At 37.6% G+C, this 22113-nt stretch overlaps 3 protein-coding genes across 3 annotated transcripts; all 3 read left to right on the plus strand.

Annotated features, from left to right (window-relative positions):
- Window positions 1-514: 514 nt before the first annotated feature.
- Window positions 515-1933, plus strand: LOC113760364 (vegetative cell wall protein gp1-like). The gene has a single exon (XM_027302913.1). It carries the CDS (start codon window positions 515-517, stop codon window positions 1931-1933), a length of 1419 nt encoding a protein of 472 aa, XP_027158714.1.
- A 6451-nt stretch (window positions 1934-8384) lies between these two features.
- Window positions 8385-13427, plus strand: LOC113760365. The gene is made up of 6 exons (XM_027302914.1): window positions 8385-8409; window positions 9016-9170; window positions 9259-9295; window positions 9516-10387; window positions 10650-10755; window positions 13134-13427. Exons 1-6 carry the CDS (start codon window positions 8385-8387, stop codon window positions 13145-13147), a joined length of 1209 nt encoding a protein of 402 aa, XP_027158715.1. The 3' UTR covers window positions 13148-13427.
- Window positions 13428-15163: 1736 nt separating this feature from the next.
- LOC113761770 (cytochrome b5-like) lies at window positions 15164-18685 on the plus strand. The gene is made up of 4 exons (XM_027304898.1): window positions 15164-15286; window positions 15398-15491; window positions 18044-18110; window positions 18221-18685. The coding sequence occupies exons 2-4, from the start codon at window positions 15408-15410 to the stop codon at window positions 18469-18471; spliced, it is 402 nt and encodes a 133-aa protein (XP_027160699.1). The 5' UTR covers window positions 15164-15286; window positions 15398-15407; the 3' UTR covers window positions 18472-18685.
- The last annotated feature ends 3428 nt before the right edge of the window (window positions 18686-22113 follow it).

Below are 22113 nucleotides of genomic sequence, written 5' to 3' on the forward strand. Positions count from 1 at the left end.
AATGTTTATTTGCTTGAAGCTTCAACGTGATCTTAGAAGGGAGCCGAATATCTGCTAATCAGACTGAGACCGTCATGGGCCCAAAAGCGACGTTGCCTTTTCTTGTAAGGCTTGGTTCTTTAATTCTTTTTGGTGAATGGTGATCCCTCCGGAGTCCCCCAGCTAGCTGCATCAGATGCCTTTCTTCTTGTCTTCCCACCCTGACGATGGATCACCGCATTGATGCACGCTTGTTGATTTGTCTCGCTTTACCCGCCGCTTCACAAATTGCTAGTTGCTGAACGTCAGTATAAATAAATGAGTGTGCATCAGAACTTTTAACTGCTCGTGTTCACCCAATTCATTAATTCCTTTGGTAGTGAGTAGTGTCAAGCATGCAAGGCAGGCTGACACTCGAATAGTACTCCCGACCAGAATACGCAGTGCTTACTATACTGCTCCTTCCTTCCTTCCTTCCTAGCATCCTACTCCTACCGCCCCGCCTGATTCATTTTTATTTCAGGTAAAGACCAAAATGTCTACCCAACAGCAGCCTCGGCCATGGTTCCGTTTGGCTAACATAATGCGCCCAGCACCTCCACCTGCACCTGCACCTGCACCACCACCGCCTCTTGCACGTCCCCCTGCTCCAACACCTTCACTGCAAGCCCCACCTCCTATTGCACCCTTCAGGCCCCCTGTAGCTCTGCCTCGGCCTCTGCCACCTGCTCCACCGAATTTGCCTGTTGCTTCACCCCCTTCTGTAACCCCTACAACCCCAAGCTCCCCTCAGATCTCCACTACTAGAGCACCTCCACCATCGCCACGACCACCGCCAACACCTCCGGCTCCAAGCCCCTCCCCCACGCCTCCAAAATCCCCTACCCCCTCCATAACTAGGTCGCCTGTTGCACCCCCTCCTAAACCTGGGTCTTCGTCGCCACCAGCATCTCCAATAATCAAAACTGCATCAGCGGAAACGTCTTCGGCTGCACGTCCAGTTGTATCCTCTCCATCTTTATCAGCATCCCCAAAAACTAAACCCCCATCACCGCCCTCTTCAACAATAGCATTGCCAGCCTCTCCTGCTCCAAAAACATTGCTCTATTCAGGCCCTCCCACTGCAGCACCAGCACCAGCACCAGTCCCTCCACCACCTTCTCCAGTTGCAGCCACCGCCGCAAGACCTCGTGCTGCACCCAGCCCGAGGGTGAAAAGCAGTACACCTCCTCCTAATCACGCTCAATCCACCATTGTGAAACCTTCAGCTCATCCTCCATCTCCATTAACACTGCCTCCGCCGCAACTCAGGGCTGACGCAACCAGTCATGATTATGATCTGGAACCAATACCCCCAGAAGCTGTGCAGAAAACAGTGCTAACGCAAGATGATACCAGTCATGAAAAGGCGCCAAAGATCGATCCCACGAAGTCGTCGTCCTCCCCCTCCTCCGGGGGGAAAGAGAGACAAGTTAAGAAAGACAAAGGAGCAATGACGACTTACAAGGACAAAAAGAATCATAATAATAAATCAGCTGTTTCTTCACCAGAGCTTGGTATGAGAGTCGTAACACTTGCAGGTGACAACAAAGGAGCTGTTATGGAATTGAGCCCAGGAGCTTCCCGCAAGAAGTACGATTCTGGGCAACATTTCTGGGGTAAAAATGGCCAGAAATTGGGAAGCCATGAGAAGGAGGAGGAGGACGGCAGGCATTCTGATGACGGTGGGATAAAGAATGGAAGAGGCGAAATGGGAAGGAGCAAATTAGTGGCAGCTCCACAGCCCCCAGTGGACGCCTTTGTGAACAGTAACGTCCAGGGAGTCAACAATTCCATTGTCTACAACTGCACCTACGGCAACCGTGATCCTGGAGTCCATCTCTCGGTATCTAGGAAGGGCAATGGCCACCACCACCAGCAGGACGCCGGCCATTATAATGTTCATCGTGACTAGTCTAGGCACAGTGCCTGAATGATCAAGGGAGCATAGGAAGTTATGCGTATTTATATTTGGTTGCATGATTCGTGGTATTTTATTTAAATCTTAAAGCGGCTGGGGCCTGGCTCGCTAATAATTGTTGCACTTTTCTGCAACCTCTTCCGGTCTGTCATAATGTTGTACTTGAAAACTTTGAGCGTGCATCTTCTTGATTCCATTATCAACGAATAATTTCATCTCCCCGTTTTACTTGCTTCTCCTCTTTTCTTTTTGGATCTGGCAATTTTTTTTATTTTTTGGAAGGATTGGATTGGATCTGGCAATTAAATCTATGCTTTCTTTTCTCGTTAATTAATAGGAGTACCTTTTTTGATTTCAGAAGGTAGAAACCGAAAAAAGTGATTCCACCTTTTCTTCTTTCTTGGGTTTGGTCCTTCTGTTTGCGGCCCGTTTTGTGAAATTGAAGTCATTACACAGTGTTTAGCGTAGATTCAGCGGCCCAAATTTTTCAACACCTGATCTTGTAGAGTGTGCCCCAAATTTTGCCAGACTATTACAAAATCAAGTCAACTCAAGTTTTTGCCATTGCCTCGATATCATCAAATATCCAAAGTCATATGTATATGTATAGCAAATTATCCGAAAAACCACTAGACAGTGAGATTAGCGTAAAATTACCCAAAATTTATAAGTTTGATAGTTCAGTAGATAAAAATATATCATTAATAGTTGAGTAATCAAATCTTAACATTCGAAAAGTTCAATAACTACCTAAGTAATTTGCTCATATATATATATATATATATATATACGCGCATCCACGAGCAGAGTAATGTTTCTCCCTTGAACTAATTCGAGGGCCGATTTCTATGACCCTTGGGCTTTTAGTAACTTGTACAGTTAGGCCAAAAGGAACAGAGGACAGTCCGGAACAACAATGTTGGATATCCCACGAGAACTTTTGAGTTTTAAAAGCGTTAATAATGTAATCATAAGGTTCTTGGATCAAGTTTAGTGTCCTGCCCTTTCTTTTGTCATATTAAAAAAAAACAGATTAGTCTTCTCTATACCAACATTAGTGCGTACATTATTACATTTTGATGAATATCACGTATACTGAATTTTAATTACTCCCTTACAAGTTGTAGATGCTAGAAATTTATGTTGAGTGTGACTGTGTAGGAAAAAATTAATCCATATTTTTCTTATTGAGGAGTTGGGAATTTATTTGGGAATAACTTGATCCTTGTTCACCAGATTTATTGCATCATAAATTTGGTATTGTTCAAGTTTTCTCTTCTTTAATATGTGGACACTGAGTATTGCTAGTCTTTTATTGTTTAAGATATTAATAAATTTATAGGTGTAAGATTACCATGCTGTCCGGTGTATAACAGAGCAAATTGGGATTTAGTTGTGAAACTTGGACATCATCATAATTGCATTAGCTGATGATTGGTGAATGGTGTATTGAATATAGTAGCTTTCTGATGTATTTTGAACTCTGTATGTTCCTTATGACACTCAATTTTGCTTATTAATAAAATGAGTCAATTTACACAAAAAAAAAAAGAGAGAGAGAGAGAGAGATTATTATGCTGTCACTCTTTCACAAATTCTTATGTGTGCTTACTACTTCTCTCAATTCTACAATTCTGAGTTGATATCGCTTAACTTTATAAATAAGGATTCTAGAAGTACCATCCAATTAATATCTCGCCTAAGTTGCGTTTGATAAAACTGAAATCTAGAATTTGAAATCTGAATCTATTAAATTATTGAATTGTTAAGTATTAAATCTAATACATTTAAGTGCATATCACATTCAATAATAAGTGAATAGTTTATCACTTAATTTTGAAAGCATCCAATAAAAGGTTAAACATAAAAGCAAACCATACAAATGTGTAATTTTAATAGACACAATATAATAATAGTTATTAAAAATTAGTTTTAAGAATGTATTCATAGTGTTTTCAAGCCAAAAGGATTATTCCTTTATTATGAAGTGTTTTTTGGTCAACCTGAAGAGTTTTTTTTTCTCAATTTTTTTGAATTTTTAAAATTTTCTGATTTTCTTGTTTTGATTGGTGGCTTGAAAACCAAGACAAAAAAAGACAAAATGTTTATGTTTACAAACTCATTTAAGGTTTCTTTAAAGAAAATTTATTTTTTAATTCAAAAGTGCTTGGGGATGTATCAATTTAAGGATTTATGAATTGTGTACATGTTTTTTAAATTTTAAATTTTTTTTTGTCTAGATCAATGGCTTGAGAACTTAAAAATGATAAATTTTAAACCATGCATTTAGAAACTTATTTGAGGTATTTTTAAGGTGTAAAATGTTATTTTCTTTATTGTAAAATTCTCATAAATGAGTTTTCTAAATTATTTAAAATCTTAAAATTTTCTTATATTTCTTGTGTAGACTAATGATGTGAACATTATTAATAGGTCTTTCAACCTTGTTATTCCTAATTAAAAAATCATATCAGCCAAGTTTTCAAAAGTTAAGGGATTAAGTAGATTTGTTTCGAGTCAAAATGGTTCACAAGAAAATGGCAAAATTGGAATGAAAGTATACTCTCTATCGACTAATAAATTCTTTAATAATATATTTTCAAATAGGTTGACAATTATATTACTAAAAGTTAAAAATGGGGGAAGCATGTGATATGTTTCAAAACCAAAAAATAGTGAGTGATATAACCACAAACCTCGAGAAGGTTTCTAAAATTATCCCATTAGAACATGTATATCAACCTTTCATTCGAGCTACGAGGAGTTGTTGTAACCGGATTCTGATACAGTATTACAGGGCCTTCCTGCCTCAAAAACTAACTCAAGGTTTTGGGGTTTTCCTCAAACTCATAACCAAGAAGTTTATCCTTTTTTTACATATGGATAAATCTAACAATAACAAAGATGCAATAGAACATGAATCGAGAAGAAGGGAAAGAACTGCGCCATTCCCATCGAAATTCGGGAATGAGAGGGAAATGCTAAAATTATCAACCAAAATCCAAATGTATTCCAAGACCCACACACTCAAGTCCAATCATACAGGAATGATTAATGGGTTGACTGACTGATAATTGAGCAAAAGTTGCAATGCAGGCCACTATTTCGGAAGAATCCTTTGAACTGAACATTGCACTTGCAGCATGAATGCATGCACCTCTATCCGTCTTCTAATTCGCTTTTGTTGTTTTTTCCTTTCTACCCTTTGAGTTCTTAGTACAAAATTGTTTTTCCCTTTCTATTCTCAACAAAACAAAATAATTTCTTCTCAAAAAAAAAAAAAGAAAAGAAAGAAAGAGATGGTTGGCTTATCACTGATGGGTCTAGATGCTGTAGAGAGCTTCTAACTGGTGCACTGCCAAAAGGAAACGATATCGACTTATCTAGCTTGATCACCACAAAGATATATATGGCTCTAATCTTTCTTTAAGTTCTGATATCTCTGGAGGCTTGAGCTGTTGTCCAATACGAATGGAGGTGGAGTAATATTTTTCCAGAAAAAGATTGGGTCACGCCACATAACCAAATATGCTTCATGGCAGGATACCTCCGCTCCAATTTCTGCTCAACTCCCGGTCGACAAAAAAACACGCCTTGTGCCTTGTAGCTTCTCTTGTAGTCTCTCTTGGCTTGCTACCTATTCATTTAGTCGTTTATCAATCATTTTGATGTCCTTAATTTGCTTGCTTGTAGTCTCTCTTGGCTTGGAACGTATTCACAATGTTGTTTTTAACATACCGATTCGCAGCAAAGACTTGTAATCAATATGATAGTTTTTTGCGGAAAAAATTTTTCCAATTTTTTGGGTGTAAATGTATTCCTAATACTCTATGACAACAATGCTGCACTGGTTATCACATTCCCAAATTTGAAGGTCAGGATATGACATTAAACCTGTTTCTCAAGGCTAAAATTCATAATTAAATTAAGATTTTTAAAATTCTAAAGAGGGCAGTTGATTTGTGAAATTCTTGGGCCTCCCTCTATTAATTCAGCCCGTGCCTTGAAAGGCATGTCAAATTTTTATTTTTTAATTTCTTCATTCTGTTTCTATGTAAGACGTTTGCTTGTAGTATATGAATTATACCCGTCTTTGCTCAGTCGTTTTATCATTCTTTTTATCCCTTTGATATGGTGACAAGTTTCCAAATGTTTTCCCCAACATTTGTGTCTATTCATATGGACTTCATTTACCTCATATTTTGGTTGGATATTCAAGAACAATGGGCAAATAATGCAGCGTACCAGGAGTAAGAAAAACAAGCTGAAAAAAAAAGGTATATAAAAAAGAAAGAAAGAAAGAAAAGACAGCAGAGAATATCCTCCTTCCCTATCAACTAAAGTACTAACATGAGCCTGTCATTTCACTTTGCCGTAGTTGTTTGCGCTTTTCTGCTTTCATGGTTTAATAACATCAGTTGCGTCCACCTCCACATGCAAATATGCAATACGGAAATATGAATTTCATAGTAGTATTTGTGTTCAATGTCAGAGAAATATGACCCTCCCTCGCTCCCTCTCCCCAAAAAAAAATAAAAATAAAAAATTTAGAGCTTTTCTCGTTCACTAAAATTTCCACAAGCCTAAAGGCTTGAAGGATGACCTTGCAAGTGCACTAAAAGCAGAGGAAAGCAGATAAGAGCCTTTACCAGGACATATGATGCAGAACGATCGAGAATTGAGCTAGCTTGGAAAGGTTTGCTTTTCTAGCTAGCTAGGGAGTACTTTTATTGCTTCAAGAAAGAAGCCTTGTTGATTTTGTGAGGAAAAGGTTCTATTGCAGTGAAGGAGGAGCAAATGTGACCCACGGAAACAAATTAAGCGGATAACCCGCAGGCCCTGCCTAGCTTGCTGGATAGGAACATCTACCCCGACCCTGCAACAACAGAGAAACATGATCAAGATCAACTTGGCTTTTTGACAGAATCCAAAGCAAACTACTAGGCGCAGTGCTATTAGCTTTATTACAGCCAACAAATTGAGGACCCGATCCAATGCCCACCATTTCTGGTCCCTCCCTCCAGTCCATTGTCCTTCTCCACTGGTTTTAGCTCTATGCTGCGCAACCGGACATCTCACTAACAGTCAAATTCAAATACCTACAACAAAATCTCGATCAGGGTGTGCTGAATAATATCTACATATACTAAAATAAGATTATTGATATTTGTTAAGTAGCACAAGAAAAAATAATAATAATAATATGAGCATGCACTTAGGTAGGTTACGTCCATTAACTAGTGTTCGACGTAAGAATATTTTGTTCGCCATTGTGCCCTTCCAGTGAAGTAGCCATAGTCTCTATACAAGTTCTAGATTGTCTAACTGCAGAAAGAATCCAATGAAAGACATTTCCTGCATCGAGGATTCAAGGCCTAACCAACGACCGGAATAGCGATGACCGGGGGAAACAAGTGAGAGGAAAATGGACATTGCACAAGCCCACCAAAAAAAGAAAAGGTGTTTAAGATTCAATCAGGCCGTTCATTTTTTATCGGGCGACGGGAACTATGAGAGGAAATGAGTGAGAAACACATAAGGGCCCCCCACGGGATGTGGGGTTGATGGAGCCATTAGATCCCGAGGAAGCTCCATTAATTTAAGTCTGAGGATCATGAGTGTGCGTGCTTGGACTTGGATACATGGCAGCACTCAGCACGACTGCTGAATGGGGATGGAGTTGGCGATTCTTGAAAATTGGCTGTGAATCATCGTGTTCGGCAATATCAAAAGCACTAAGTTATAAATTGGAGGTCATATTGTACCAAACGAAGTACTAAAAGGAAAGGGCAAAAAAAAAAGGCTGTGGATCGTATGATCGCTCGGGGAATTGGTTTCTGCGTTTTACTGCACATATAACACAATGCTTACAAAGCGTTGGCGAATTGGAAAGGTGTAAAGTTGATGGGGATCGGGGAATAGTGGACTATCAATTCAAGAGACGACACGAGAGAGAGAGCTGAGAAGGACAAAGCACAGTACAAAGTCCAAGAGCAAATTGTTGAGATGAGATGAGATCAAAGAGTCAAGCTAGCTTGGCAGCTAGGTGAATGAATGTCGGGGGTTTGGTACTGTATCACATATCATACCAACCAATTACAGAGTCGCGTCAAGCAGAATCAGGAGGAAACCATCGAACTTTTCGTACTATGGTTCAGTAGCATCGAAACGACATGCGATCCTTTCACGATCAAATAGTACTACTTTTACAACTATTGTCCAACTTTTGTTATCCAATTCAGATTACCACCATTAGCTAGCCTAGAGCACGGCAAAATTTTGGCAGGGGAAGGTTGATAAGATGCCTGAATTGTATATCACCTTGCCTGTGCTATGCCTATGCGTTGCGTCGCAGGTGAATGTTTAATGCGGGCGTAATTAATTTTGTTGCACGACCACTTGAAATTCTTCTGACATGTATGTGTACTAAGCCTGTGTTGTCGCAATGGGGTTGAGGATCCAAAATGCAGGTAAGCAAGCACTTGACAAAGTTTTAGGCATCTTGAGATTTGTTGCGCGACGGGGACTTGCTTGCTCTAACTTGTTCTCTACACTACAAAAAAAAGAGGTTGGATGTTTTGACCTCTTAACTTAGACTCCAAATTCCATGGAAAAGCTAACCTTTCATGCAATTTATACCTTTCATGCATTTGCCGGTAGCAAAACCAATGATGTGAGGAAAACAGAGAACTGAATAGGTCGTCGTTAGAAAAGGTTGTTTGTTTAGAGTTTAGAGTAATTCTTATGATTGATTAGGGTGTGTGTGTGTCACTGTGTGTGTGTGTGTGTATATATATACATATATATATATAATTAAAATTATAATGTAAAAAGGGTATGATTGGAATTCGGCTGAATAGAAGAATCCATGGGGAAGCAAACGCAGCAACATCTCGTCAAAAATGTATGCATGCAGGTACGTGGGTGTGGGGCGAGGGCTCACTGCTTGGGCTGTCACCTTACACGTGTCGGCCAGTTAAACCTTCCTACCACTTGACCAAGACCCCCCCTCCCCGGCGGGCCTGCCCGAGGCCCAATCAACAGAAGAGTGGGGCCTTAAACCCCCGATGTCCCAGTTGATTTCCCACTAAGCCGTTTTAGCCAAGGAGGCAGCTATAGCCTTCTTCTTCTTCTGGGCAAATACTCATTCTTCTTCTTCTTCTTCTTCTTCTTGTTTGAGACCAGAGATCACATTTCACCACTACTGCCTATTACTAGTACCCAAATGAAGGTCATATTTTACCCTTTCCCTCTAATTACATTTCTTCTCTGATTTCTCAATTTAATAAGTTGGCTAATGCTCTGTTTTCTATGCATAGATCTTCAATTGGGTGCACCGTCGCTTTATTCCTAGAGGTACATATTTTTGGTTTACTAGCTATTGCTTCTTGTTTAAATTAATTAGTGGAACACAACATATTTGGGTAAGGTGAAACACAACACATTTTGATCATCTTCCTAATTTTAGACTGCTACGCTACTACTACTACTACTTGACTATTTTCTTCTCTCCGTCTTTTTTAAAAAATAATACATTTTTTTAAAAAAAAATTTTCTCCACGAATGATGATGGCAGATGGATTGGGTCAGAACCATGTGAAAAAGCATGAAGAGATCCCCCTGGCTAACAGCAATGATGATCATGCAGAAGACACAGCAGCCCTACTGCTTGACAAGGTTGTCCCGGATGATGATGATGATGATGAGATGCTCCAACTATTCCAGGGTCATAATTATGATGGTTGGGGTGGAGCTGGGGCTGGTATTCTATCCATTGGCACATTTGGGCTCGACAAAACTCTGGGCATCAATATTCATCCTGAACCAAATAATAAGGAGTTTTTCGGGCTGAGAGGTAAGGATGACGATCAAGAACCGGAATCAGAAGATGACGACGACCGACAACGCTGTGACGAGGAGGAGGAGTCTGATCATCATGATGATGTGGAAGATGATAATGATGAAATCGACTGCGAAGAAGAATGGAACCCTTTGGTGTACGACAAAAGTGGTGCTCAAAGGCCAATCAATGCTTCTGCCCTCGTCATCGGCAACAGCAGCATTCATAATGATGCCAAACCTGTGCGTCCTCCTCCAGGTAACCTCCAGCTGCAGCCGGACACCCCTGATCACGACGACGAGCACATTCATAGCAACTACTCCAGCTACAGGAGGATCATGATCAACACCAAGAAGGAGAAGGAAAGAATCACTCTGGCCGACCTGTTTTCCGCTGATTCTGATGATGCGATTTGGATGGACGGGACTGCCAAAAACAACATCCCAAGTTGTGATTACTTGCAAGCGCAGTGCATCAAGAACCAAGCCGCCAGTGCCACTCCGCACCCTCCTGACCGTGCTAAACCCAAGAACGGAACGTTACTGTTCCCCAAGAAACTCATCCCTCTGGTCAAACAAGATTCACGTCCCATTCAGAAATTGCACGGGGTGAGTCGGTCATTTTTTAATTTCACTCTCCCTTTATCCTCCTCCTCCTCCTCAAGCTTTTGGATCGTGCGAAATTGCATACATCGACACAACTGCTGCATGGTCCACTTGATTTGGAGATAACTGATTGATTCTCCTTGTAACTTGCAATCACATCTAATAATACTAGGAGTTAATTAATTAAACAGCGCTAATTATTACTTGGCAATGGACGTATGTGTACGAATAAATAGCGCCAATCTAACCGACTGCGTTAAAACAGCTGATGAAGAGGATGTTGAAGAGAAAAATTCACCCGGACGTTGTGGCAGCTGGGAAGAACAACGCCTGCGCTGCCAATGAATCGGTTTCCCTTCTTCAAAGTCAAGGTATCGTAATTTTTCTCCAATTCCTTGCACTTTAACCTAATTAATTAACTATGTGTTTTTTCTATACCTATATAATCATATGGAAAAATAATATGCATGTGGTTTCTACGACTTACATTGCTAAAACGAATCAGCGAAGCACATTGGTTTGGGTTTGCACCAAGAATTGTCTTGAAAATCTAGTAGCTAAGATTGAGATTCTAGCAAATAGAGGTGATCCCGCTTCGTATTCGTGCTCCCTCCCCCCTTCTTTCATCCCACTCCTTCTTTGTTAGAATTCTTTTTCTCTACCAAAAAAAAAAAATTCCAAGATTTAACAAGTAAACTAAACTCAGAACAAGTTTTCATTTGTTTAGTTCAAGTAATCAAAAGTCCAAGATTACACGATCGGTACAGAGGTGCAAAGTCTCATTCTTATTATATATTTACAGCAGAGCAAATATGTGATGGAAGACATCGTACACGCTTTTAAGATTACCGAACTATTATATCATGCATATTTGGAATGCACGAAATGTAAAGTTAATTTTGCAATGAGACATAAATTAATTTGTGCACCATTTAAACCTACTAAAATTAGAGTTCCAGACATAAAAAATTCTAAGCTCAGCAGTGCAAGTTAAATGAGATTTTTTTTTTTTTTTTTTACGTGGATGATGATGATGATGATCATATCTCATACCCTGGATTTTGATTCCCCACTCCACCGTAAAATGGGTCCCTCCAGAAAATAACAGAAAGATGATTCCAACTGGAAAGTTGAGCAGCAACAATTAGTGTCTCAAATTATCTTTCTTTTCTTCACCACCACCAAATTTTCAGACTCTGCATGAACAAGAACATTATTGATAATTGTGGAAAAGATGCAACTAAATGCAGCTCATCTGCTACACCCACTTGCTGCTTTTGAAATAATTCTCCATCACTTCACAATGTTCTTTTGCTATCTTAATAATGTAGGTGAACAGTTTGTAATGAAATGTATGGGTGAGATTCATAATATACGCATAAAAACTTGGAACGTAAAAGTATTTTTCATTATTTAAATTTTTAGATTAATATTATTGTCTTTTTTTCATTTATCGGATTAGTCCAATATTAAATTCTTAATCAAAATTAATAAAAATGGCTGATATGCCTCATTTTTAAACTTAGAGAACGAGAATGGAAATTAAATCAAATTTCAATTTTTTTAGAAGAAAAGGCAACAATAGTAAATATGATACATCAACAAAAAAAAAATGACAATAGTATTAGCCTAAAAGTTCATATAAACTAAAATAAAAAAATACTTTTTTGAAAAAGAAAAAACATGGTTAATATTACCTCTTTTTGTTAAAAAAAATTGGTAATTGTGTCTAATTTAGTATTATATTATTTATCCTTTTTGTTTGATATAAAGCATAACAAATTGAAGAAATCATATATAAAAGTGAATATTGCTCCAACAGAAAAAATTCAAAGGATATGAACTAAATGTAAACTTTTTTGGTAGCTTTTTTTAGTTCAGCATTGTTGCATGGTTGGTACAATAGAGAAGATGTATATTTTTAAGTAATGAAAGGAAATAATACTAAGTTATAGGTAATTTCATGAATAAAAAGGTAATAATGTCATTGCACTCACTTTTTTTGTATTTCTAATTTTGACTAGTCTTCATTGGGGGGTAAAGTGTAAATATTTAAGATTGGAGGGGATAAAATGTGATGATCCACTAAGTTCAGGGGGCAAAGTGTTATTAAACCTAATATATTGAGTGTTTTTTTTTTTTTTTTAATCTCAACTAGTGGTTGTTTTAGTAACAAATGGTGTATTTTCATGTGAAATAATTACTTATCATTAGAGATAATTGTGGAACGTTGTTTTCTATAAATTAACAAGTCTATTTTACAAAATAACTAAGCTAAATCATTTTGATCATTTCTTAGTGGAAAAACTTGATTTTTGATTTCAAATTCTCTCTGTATCTTATTGTATCTTAAGGGCAATTTTGGCTATCATGCCTTAAGATCATCAATCAAACCCCCATTTTGTTTAATTGAAATTTAGTGTTCATAAATTTCTATAGTCTTGGTACTTCGTGTATCATTAACATCAACAAAGAACTCCAAAATCAAGTGTAATGCTTTATGGCTGCGTAAATTAGCTAGAAAAGCAGACTATCTCAGTCGAAACTATAATTCTGAGTGCTTAATGGAATTTCATGTGGATAAAATCTGTAACTTCTGCCCCCAGTATTACCCCCTCGATACATGAAAGGGAAAAAAAGAAATTTCTTACCTAAAAAATATAAGAAATAAAAATCGATAACTTCTTGATCTTAGGATTATTTTTTCTCAATTATTTCGTGTTAATTGTGTTCTTATTATTCTGTGCAGATAAAAACATGTGAGCTGTGAGCAAAGCAGCTGCCTACCATGTCTCAGGAGATCCTCTACTTTGCAGCTCTCTTAGAGAACAAGTATCAATTTAATCTACCTTTGGTGATTTCTGTCATGACGAGATTAATAGTCTTTTGTGAGTTTAGTCACTTCAATCGCTTTGAAAATGCTGTGTCATTCGAACATCTTATTTGGGTTATTTGCTTTAGCTGCCGGTATTTGGTATGAACAGATGGCGTTTGTTGTCATGCATCTGTACGTATGATATATATTCGCTTGTACTTCCTTTTTTTTTTTTTTTTTCTCTCTTATATGTAGAGGTTTTGATTGATGTATATATAACATATGGGCATAAGGTGCAATTAAATCGCGTATGAGCAAAATCTATGATCATCATTAACAGTAGTGATAATTACCTTTACCTGCAAGCACAGAGGTACACCTGTATCTGTGGTGCATTAAATATTTCTTCTCACAAATAAGTTGCAAACCATTAATTGTTTCTAAAAGGGGCAAAAAAAAAAAGAAGGTTATTCGAACGTATGATGCATCGTATATTTGATTTTGTTCTCTTAAGGACACTGTTTTCAACGTATCATTGAACAAACCAACCAACACACAAGCTACTAGTAGATTTATATGAATGAAACTATTAGCCCTCAGCGCCTTGACTGCTTAAACCTGTATTAATTGGATGATAGCTAAGGCAGAATTGGTACTTTTCTTCCAAAGGACCAAAAAATTTTTCTTGCTGGAGAAAGCTCCAATGAGCGAGCTGCTCTAATACAATGTTTCAATGTCAAAGTTTTGATTGAACATTTGTGAATTATTGAAGGTGATGATCCACGACTTTATGTAGAAAATGTTATTGCTGTTTTCCTCCCCCATGGGGAAAGCAGGATGAGGTGAGACGGGAGGAGTATTTTTTGTGACGGGCATATCTGCCCTGATGTCATCTCTACATCGGGCTTGAGTAAGAGTTTTTTTTTTTTTTCTTCTTCTTTTCTAAATTTAAAAAAAAAAAAAAACTGTTTAAGAACTCTGAGTATCAATTTTTTTTTCTTTCGCTGGGGTCGAAAAAAAGTAGTACATCGATATATAATACTTAAATTGTTTAGTTTGCTAAAGAAGCACAGAAGGTCAAGTTAGCCACTCCAACCATTGACTGAAGTGCCCATAAAGATGAACTATACTATATATAGTAATTAGTAGGGGAACGAACATTTTTGCCAATAGCAAATATGGTGAAATTGGGGATCTTTCTTCTTTCAATTGATGCCTTCTTCCAATCTTAGTAAAAAATTATTGCACGGTGGCGGTGCAGTGCAGGGGTGAAAAATTATAAAAAAATTTCGATCGCATTTCTTCAATTGATGAATTAATTAATTAATGCATGAAAGGCCCTTAAAGAGAAAGCGATTGGAACTTGTTCAATTGGTGGGTTTTGTGGGCGCGGCCGCTGAATCAACCCCCGTGCGATGCACGAGGTGAACAACTAATGTTATTAAATTCCATGCATCCATCCAGAAATAGCGAATCCAGGTGCGGTGGTTAATCAAAGCATGGAAGATGCTTAATTATAGGCCAAATTAAAGCTGCGATTAATTTCTTGAAGTGGAGGCGTGCCCCCACCCCCAACTCATCATAAGACATAAGACATAAGACATGAGAAGAGCAGACAATTCTATCATTATTGTCCCTTTAATCCTTGTGCAAAAATAGTAGTGACATCATGTGCACTGATACCAATCATTTTAAACTAATCAAGTATTATTACAAGAGGACATTAATTATAGGCCCGGGTGGGGTGTTTACAAATTACTACAAGACAAGAACTCGCTTGGTACCATTACTTAGTAGTAGTAGTAGCGGTATAATTAGTTAGTATCACGGGGGTAGAATGTAAAATTCTTCTTCTCCCTCTCGAATTATTAGCATGTTCCTTCCTTCCGAAAAAAAAAATTTACTGTATTAGCATGTTGTCTTGTAATACCGCAACAATTTTTATAAAATTGTACTGTTACTTCGCTGGATACCCTCTTCTACTGCAACTGTCTCTGGACTCCGAAGCCCAAAGCTACTGCTGCTGCTGCTAAAGTAAAGAACAGCCATACACATAACAAGCTTTTCTGGGCTCTCCCTCTCATCATGTGAGTCTCTGCTAATGCTCTTGTTTTAATGCTCCTTTACATAATATGTAGGTCGTAAGAAGCTTCTATGAACTAACATTAACTTGCTGGCCTCCTCTCTCGTTGGAGCAGATTCGAAGAGATGACGGATCGTAGAGTTTATGTCTTTGATGAGGTTGCAAGGCACGACAAAAGGGGGGACACCTGGCTTATAATCTCCGGGAAGGTTTGCATCAATTCTTTCTGGTCTTTCATTTTTTTTTCCCTCGTCCCCTTCGTTTTCCTCTTCTCAACAAGTTTGAAGATGTGTAGTTGGTAAAAGTAGGCAAGGCCTAGGATACAGTTATAGTACGTTTTTATTTTTGTTAACCCATTTTGATTCCTTCCTTGGTGGGAATTGTTCGAGTCGCAAATGAATTCGAATTTGGATTCAGGAGTATTGCTTGGGTCCTTTTCTTCTCTCGTAATATTGCTTTAGAAGCTAAAGATCACTTGTGGGATCAAGAATCACCATGTTCTTCTTTTAATTATCAGTAATAGAAGCAAGAATCCAAAATGCCCCTTCCTCTTTTTCTTTTCTCTTAATGGTATCTATGTTGCATAGCCATATCTATTGCCCCTCTGGGTCCTTCATATCCTGGATAAACATTTCAGTGTAGCATGACAAGTGCTTGTCATAAACTGCAGAAAGAGTTACTTGTCGTAAACCGCTTCTCCTGGATCCTTCATATCTATTAGAAATTTTTCCTGGATCTGAGTCCAGCACATAAACTGCAGAAATGAGTTACTTACTTTTGGGACCATTTGATCAATTACTGTCACAAACTAAATTATCTTGGTGCTCTATACTCTCAAAATCAGCTCAAGTTGTTGCAACTGAGAAGAGGAACCTACACTCCAAAGCCAATGATTTTCCTTTTAAGGAAATCTTCCTGAAAGGCCAAACTGAAATGAAGATGCAATTTGGGTCGATTTAAACATTAGCATTTGGAGAAGGTGGATTGGTGCTTCCAGTGATCATAGCCATATTTTTGAAGGCAATGCATAAGCCTGTGCTCACTACTCATTGGTGGTTTTGTTCTCTTTCCCCAAGCTGCTTCTTTGTGTTGACATTTAGCTTACCAAACCTGCCTTAGGTATAAAAACCTTGCAGAAGGCCCAGGATAACAGGTTGTTGGTTCTACCGTGGGTTTGTCTGATAAGCGCATTAGATATGACTTGAGATTCTGGATCTTGTTATAGAATAATTGACATTTGAAATGCGTCTTACAACGGGGATATAACCTCAATTACTTTAAATTCAAAATTTTGATGCATCTCCAACGAATGAAGAAAGCTAAATTCAGTTTTCAAAGGAGGGCTTCAGTTTTCAGAGGAAGCAGCCCTCCCTGACTTTCTAGATGAATCAATGAATTAGCTTAAAAAGATCCTTGATATGGAACATCAGAATAACAAAAAAATCTATGTTTAGAAATCAAATTTAACTTGCCCAAGTTTGGAGTTTAAACTGCTAAAAGAAAGAAATATCAATTAGACTTCAAAATGGTAGGAATCCATTTGGCCTCGACAATTTTGGATACATAAATTTTGTCTTTGTATCTGTGTCTTACTCTTCAAATTCTCTATGCACTTTTGGGTTGAAATGCTAATATCTTGGTTCCAGAATTGTGTTCTACGTGCAGTAGAGTGCAGACTTGAGACAGTTGAAATGCTTCATCTTCCATGACATTAAGAAAAGGAAGCTTCTGATTTTTTGTTCTTTGGTATTTTAAATTCCCAAACAACAAAGTATACCAGAATTGTAATCTTTCACTGACTAGTTTGGCTTCCACTTTCTTTGAATGCTCTCTTGTTCTGTTTTTAATTTAATGTAATCAGAATTGGGAAGAAAATTGCCAACCTTCTTGTCTCACACATCTGATTAAACTTTGGGGTCCTTTGGCTTTATCTGTTGGATACTATGGCCCCCAGTATCTAAGTTCCAACAATTAGCTGCCTCCCAATGAAGATTAGGAGGTGGGCAGTGTCTTCGCCCATCTTTACTCATTAAGCACCTGCTTTTTTAGATTTATTAGCTTCTTCTCAGCTTCTTTATCCCGTGAGCTTCTTAAGATTGCAAAGCACAATCTTAAAGCAACCATTTTCTGACGGGTGCCTTCTTAAGGATTTGGCAGTGATCTGTCCTCATCCTATACACATGCAGTTTCCATCTCTATTTATTGGTGTTCCAGCTGTGTGAATAGAGAGACCTGCAATATGCTTAGATGCTAGCTGTTTCAGCTTCCGTTTATTTGAAAATTCGGATTTTTGATAGTGTTTTGGCACAGACCTTACAGCTATCTTTGCTACACTAGCCTGTCATAGATAAAACCTATAAACATAGAAAAAATCGCACTTGAGTTTCTTTGTATGTTGTAGACTATTTGTCACTCCAGAATCTGGCTCTTGAGCCTTCTCTTCATCCAATCGAGTGGTATGTGCTCCCGCTTGCTGTCATTTAAGCTCAAATAAGTTTCCAATCCCAAATGACAGAGACGTGAAAATGACATCAACCAAGAAATCTTGGCAGCAGTGCTGGTGGTGTTGTATGAAGTGGCATGGAGAAAGCAAATGTAAAAGAGGCTTAGGCCACCGTTCTAAGATGTGGATTTACCAATAATTGATGAAAAGATGACTCTTAAGTGCTTTAGTGTAACGGCCCATAATTTGTTGCTATACTTCTGCGATACACATTCCAGTGGTTATGTTGTTTACTTGTAATCCTGCATTTGGTTTTAGGTGTACGATGTGTCCTTATTTCTGGATGACCATCCCGGGGGTGATGAGGCCCTGCTTGCAGTAACTGGTGAGAGGTTCATCTTATTGATCCAGCTTAAAAGTCTATTCATGATGATCTTCTAATGTTAATGTTATCAGTTTTTATACCTAGCCAAGACTCTTTCTGAATTTTTGCAGGGAAAGATGCCACAATTGATTTTGACGAACAGAACCACAGTGAGGAGGCAAGGAAAATGCTGGTTGACTACTACATTGGTGATGTAGACATATCGACTCTTCCAGTTGAACATGAAGACACAACTGAAGAAGCAGCGGCTTCTGCAGGAATCCAGACTTTTGGAGGTTTGGTTAAGATATTGCAATTCCTGATCCCCCTGATCATCCTGGGATTAGCATTAGCTCTCCGCCAGTACAAGAACAAGGAATAGGCAAACCATTTGATGGTGTTGTTATACCGATGCCCTTGATTGACTTGCGTCTGCCATTGGAATAATGTTAATTTGCAGTCCATTGTGTTTGTTGTAAGTTGTATACCTTCAAAACCGAACCACAAACCTTTCTGTTTTTCTGCTTCTCCTTCACATCTGCTGCGCTTGAATTTCATTACTGGATCTGATTTGTTATAATTTGTTATTTAGGTTATAAGCATCTGATCTCGAAGCTTAAATCCTCGCATATGCATTAGTGAAATGTGGCAGGGGCCGATGGTTGAAAACACGGCACGAAAAATGGCAACTCAACAAAAGAAAACGCAGATGCAAAGGATGAGACGCCTGCAAGAAATAATTAAAAATCATGTCAAATGTTGAGAGACGAAACAGGCGTCCGCATGCGTTCAAAAGAGGGAGAAAATAGGAGTCATCTTTTTTTTTTTTTTTTTGTCAGAAATTTTAAGAATTAGTAGTTAAACCTAATCCCAAATTAACCTCAAAAGTCATCTTGTTGGGATTTTTTGCCTTTTCACTTTTCACTTTTGGGTGGGGTCTAAAAAGAAAACGTTGTTATCAACAGGGATGAGAATGAAAAAGCAACGGTCAACCGATCTTAATATTTTGGGTTATTATCACTTTATCTCCTTAAATTATATCATTTACTATGAGTTTACTTACTAACGCTATCTTTTAGTCACTTCGCCTCCATAAGTAATTCAACTCAACTCATTACAAAATTTTAAACAAAAATACCCTTTTACTCTATAGCATTACTATATTATTATTATCACTTTATCCCTTTAAATTATAGTGATACAATCACTTTAATTCCTAATATTATTTTCTACGTATTTTATCTCATCGTTAATCTAACTAGTATGGTAAAAAAATTTTAAAATATATTTACCCTTTTTATATATAATTAAAAATAAAAAATTGGAATGTTTATTCTTCCTTTGTTTTTTTCTTTAAGAGATCCAAAAATACAAAAATAAACAGATTTTCTCAAATTTTTTTCACACTTATTAATACTAGGAAAAAAAAAGGAAACAGGAAAGAAGGAGATATAAAATTAGATTTTACAAAAAATAAAATAAATAAATAAAGAAGAGTGTAACTTTATCGTATTACTTTAAGGTTGTCGGGATTAAAATTGAAATTTGGTAGTAAACAGATAAGTGAAATAATTTTAAAATAATAAAAGTATTTAATTCTTTTTTATTTGTATTTTAAAAAAAATGAATTGAGCTCTCTTTCTCCCTCTCCCCATCTTTCTATTTTTTTCAATATTAATAAGATTGTGAAGAAGAAAAAGATTAATACTTCGACTTTTTTTATACTAAAAAGAAGAAAAATCACTCTAAATTTTTTATTATACAAAGAGGAGGGTACTTTCTTCTAAAATTTTTTAACTTGCTAAGTTGGTTTAATGATGGGATAAATTGCTTAAAAAATAACTCTATGGGATAAATTAATAATGAGACCATAGTTTATGGGATTAAAGTGATAATAATTTTAAGGACTAAACATGTCTTTTCACTTTACTTAACAAACTCCTTTTAAGATTGAGCGTTAGTCTTGGAGGTAAAGTAATTAAAAAGTAACGTTAAGGAGGAAATTGATAATGGTACCGGATGTTAAGAAGGTAAAGTAATAATAACCCTAATATTTCGTAGAAGCTCCCAAATCAATTATGGTAACCCAAAGAGCACTTTAATATCCGTAACAAGGAATGGCATTATTATTGGGGAACACAATACTACTACTACAAATAACTCGCAGGTACTCGTAGCATATAGTGTGCTTCTGAATTATATCGAGAATCTAGCAGCATTAATGTCGAGCATGATCCTCAAGAAATACTTCATCAGTTCACGAAGATGAGTCCACTGATCAGTACAGGAAGAACTGATGAATTACTTTTCTGTTGCTAGTTGGGTCCCAAGGGATTTGCTTCTGAATTTACATGAACTAATTAAAGGTATTCCCAGGTTGCTGTCTAATTAACAGCACGAATCTTAGGAGAATATGCTTCACGTTAGATAGTCTTGACTGATTTCTGTCATATTATGGAAGCGATACACGCGTACAATGCAAAACGATGATCGACTGCCGCCGACTATATGCTGTACAATAATACTTGTAGATTTTCCAAGCATACATATAAGCTAAAAAGTTGTTGATCATCATTTGTTTATGTGCCCAAACTGCACTTAAATTTGGAGGCGGAGTGCTGACACGAGATGTGATCATTTTCTTGAAAGTCACTAGTAATATTGACTATTCAGTATTTAATTTAACTAATTAAGCCCAAATGGCCAACTCACAAAACTGTTTTATTTTCCCTTCCCCGTGTTTACTTACACCTCCACTTATTCCCGCTTCTTAATTCAGGCCTCAATACTTATTTTACTCGCAGCACCCAGACAAAACAAAGCAATGGGCAGCAACGATTAGCTTTAAATGATTTACCCAAGTTGCATCCCTTCCCTTCTTTCTTCAGGTGGTCCTCCAATCTAATAAGTCAAGACGAACATCCAATCCCTAGTGGTTTTTTTTTTTTCCCCTATTCTTGGTGGTCTTTCAATTCTCCCACTTAGTGAAAGATAATAAGTATGATACATATGGCTTTTGTGTTTTTTGCAGCAGGTCATGATCGATCAATTTACAGATGTTCTTTCTTGCTATCCTTTTCGTTTTCCGTCGGGCAGTGGTTGTACTCTTGTGCAGCGAAGCGATTTGGTTCGGTTATACATGTATATACACATATATCAAGGCTGGCCTTTCAAGAAGAGTATATCTGGAGCGATGCGTAAAACTGTAAAAATCTATAAATGGTTCTCTTAAATTGGACAATACATGAAATTAATTTGTAATTGATTACTTATTATAGGGAAAGAATGCATAGTTTCTTCAATTTTGTAAATTAGACAATGGATTGAAACAAAGAGAGACGAAGTTCAAATGAGACCAGAAACATGACATTACTGCTAAAAGAAAAAGGGGGACCAAGTACCAAGAGAAGAGTTGGAGAGAGACATGCATGCAGCAAGAAGACGATGTAGGCTATAGGGACTTGAGGACTGAAAAAAATAGCACTAACAATAATAATAAGGCATAATTTACGACAAATCAGAGTGCACAACACTACTGATATCTGTGTTACTTATCCAAACGGACATGGGGTGTCAGCGGATCAAATCAGAAGCGGCTGGTGATGGCTGGACCCCCAAGGCAGGTTGTGCACGATCAATGATGATGCTAGCTACTCTTCCGCAATCAATTAATGAATGAATAAAAACCATAAATGTCTGGAGGGATATTCGTAGGTTCACAGGTAGGAAGTCTCTATCGCGCCCGGAAGAGAGAGGCCAACATTGCTCATCACATCGTTTTCAGTTGTCAAAGCCTCCACACTCCATAGCCATAGGTGCTCTGCTTTTGTTTTGTTTTTTTGGGTATATATAGACTATAAATAAATTAGTTCAGTACTTACAATGAATACTAGGTCTTCTGGGGAAAGCAGGAACACCCCTCTCGAGTACGAGTACTGTTCTTCCACCAAACATCCTAATAATCTTTGAGGACAGCGCGCGCGCAGGTGTCACAGATACACAAGATAGAAATTGCATCTCTCAC

This window comes from Coffea eugenioides, chromosome 2 (genome assembly GCF_003713205.1).
Source record: "Coffea eugenioides isolate CCC68of chromosome 2, Ceug_1.0, whole genome shotgun sequence".
NCBI classification, from domain to species: domain Eukaryota; kingdom Viridiplantae; phylum Streptophyta; class Magnoliopsida; order Gentianales; family Rubiaceae; genus Coffea; species Coffea eugenioides.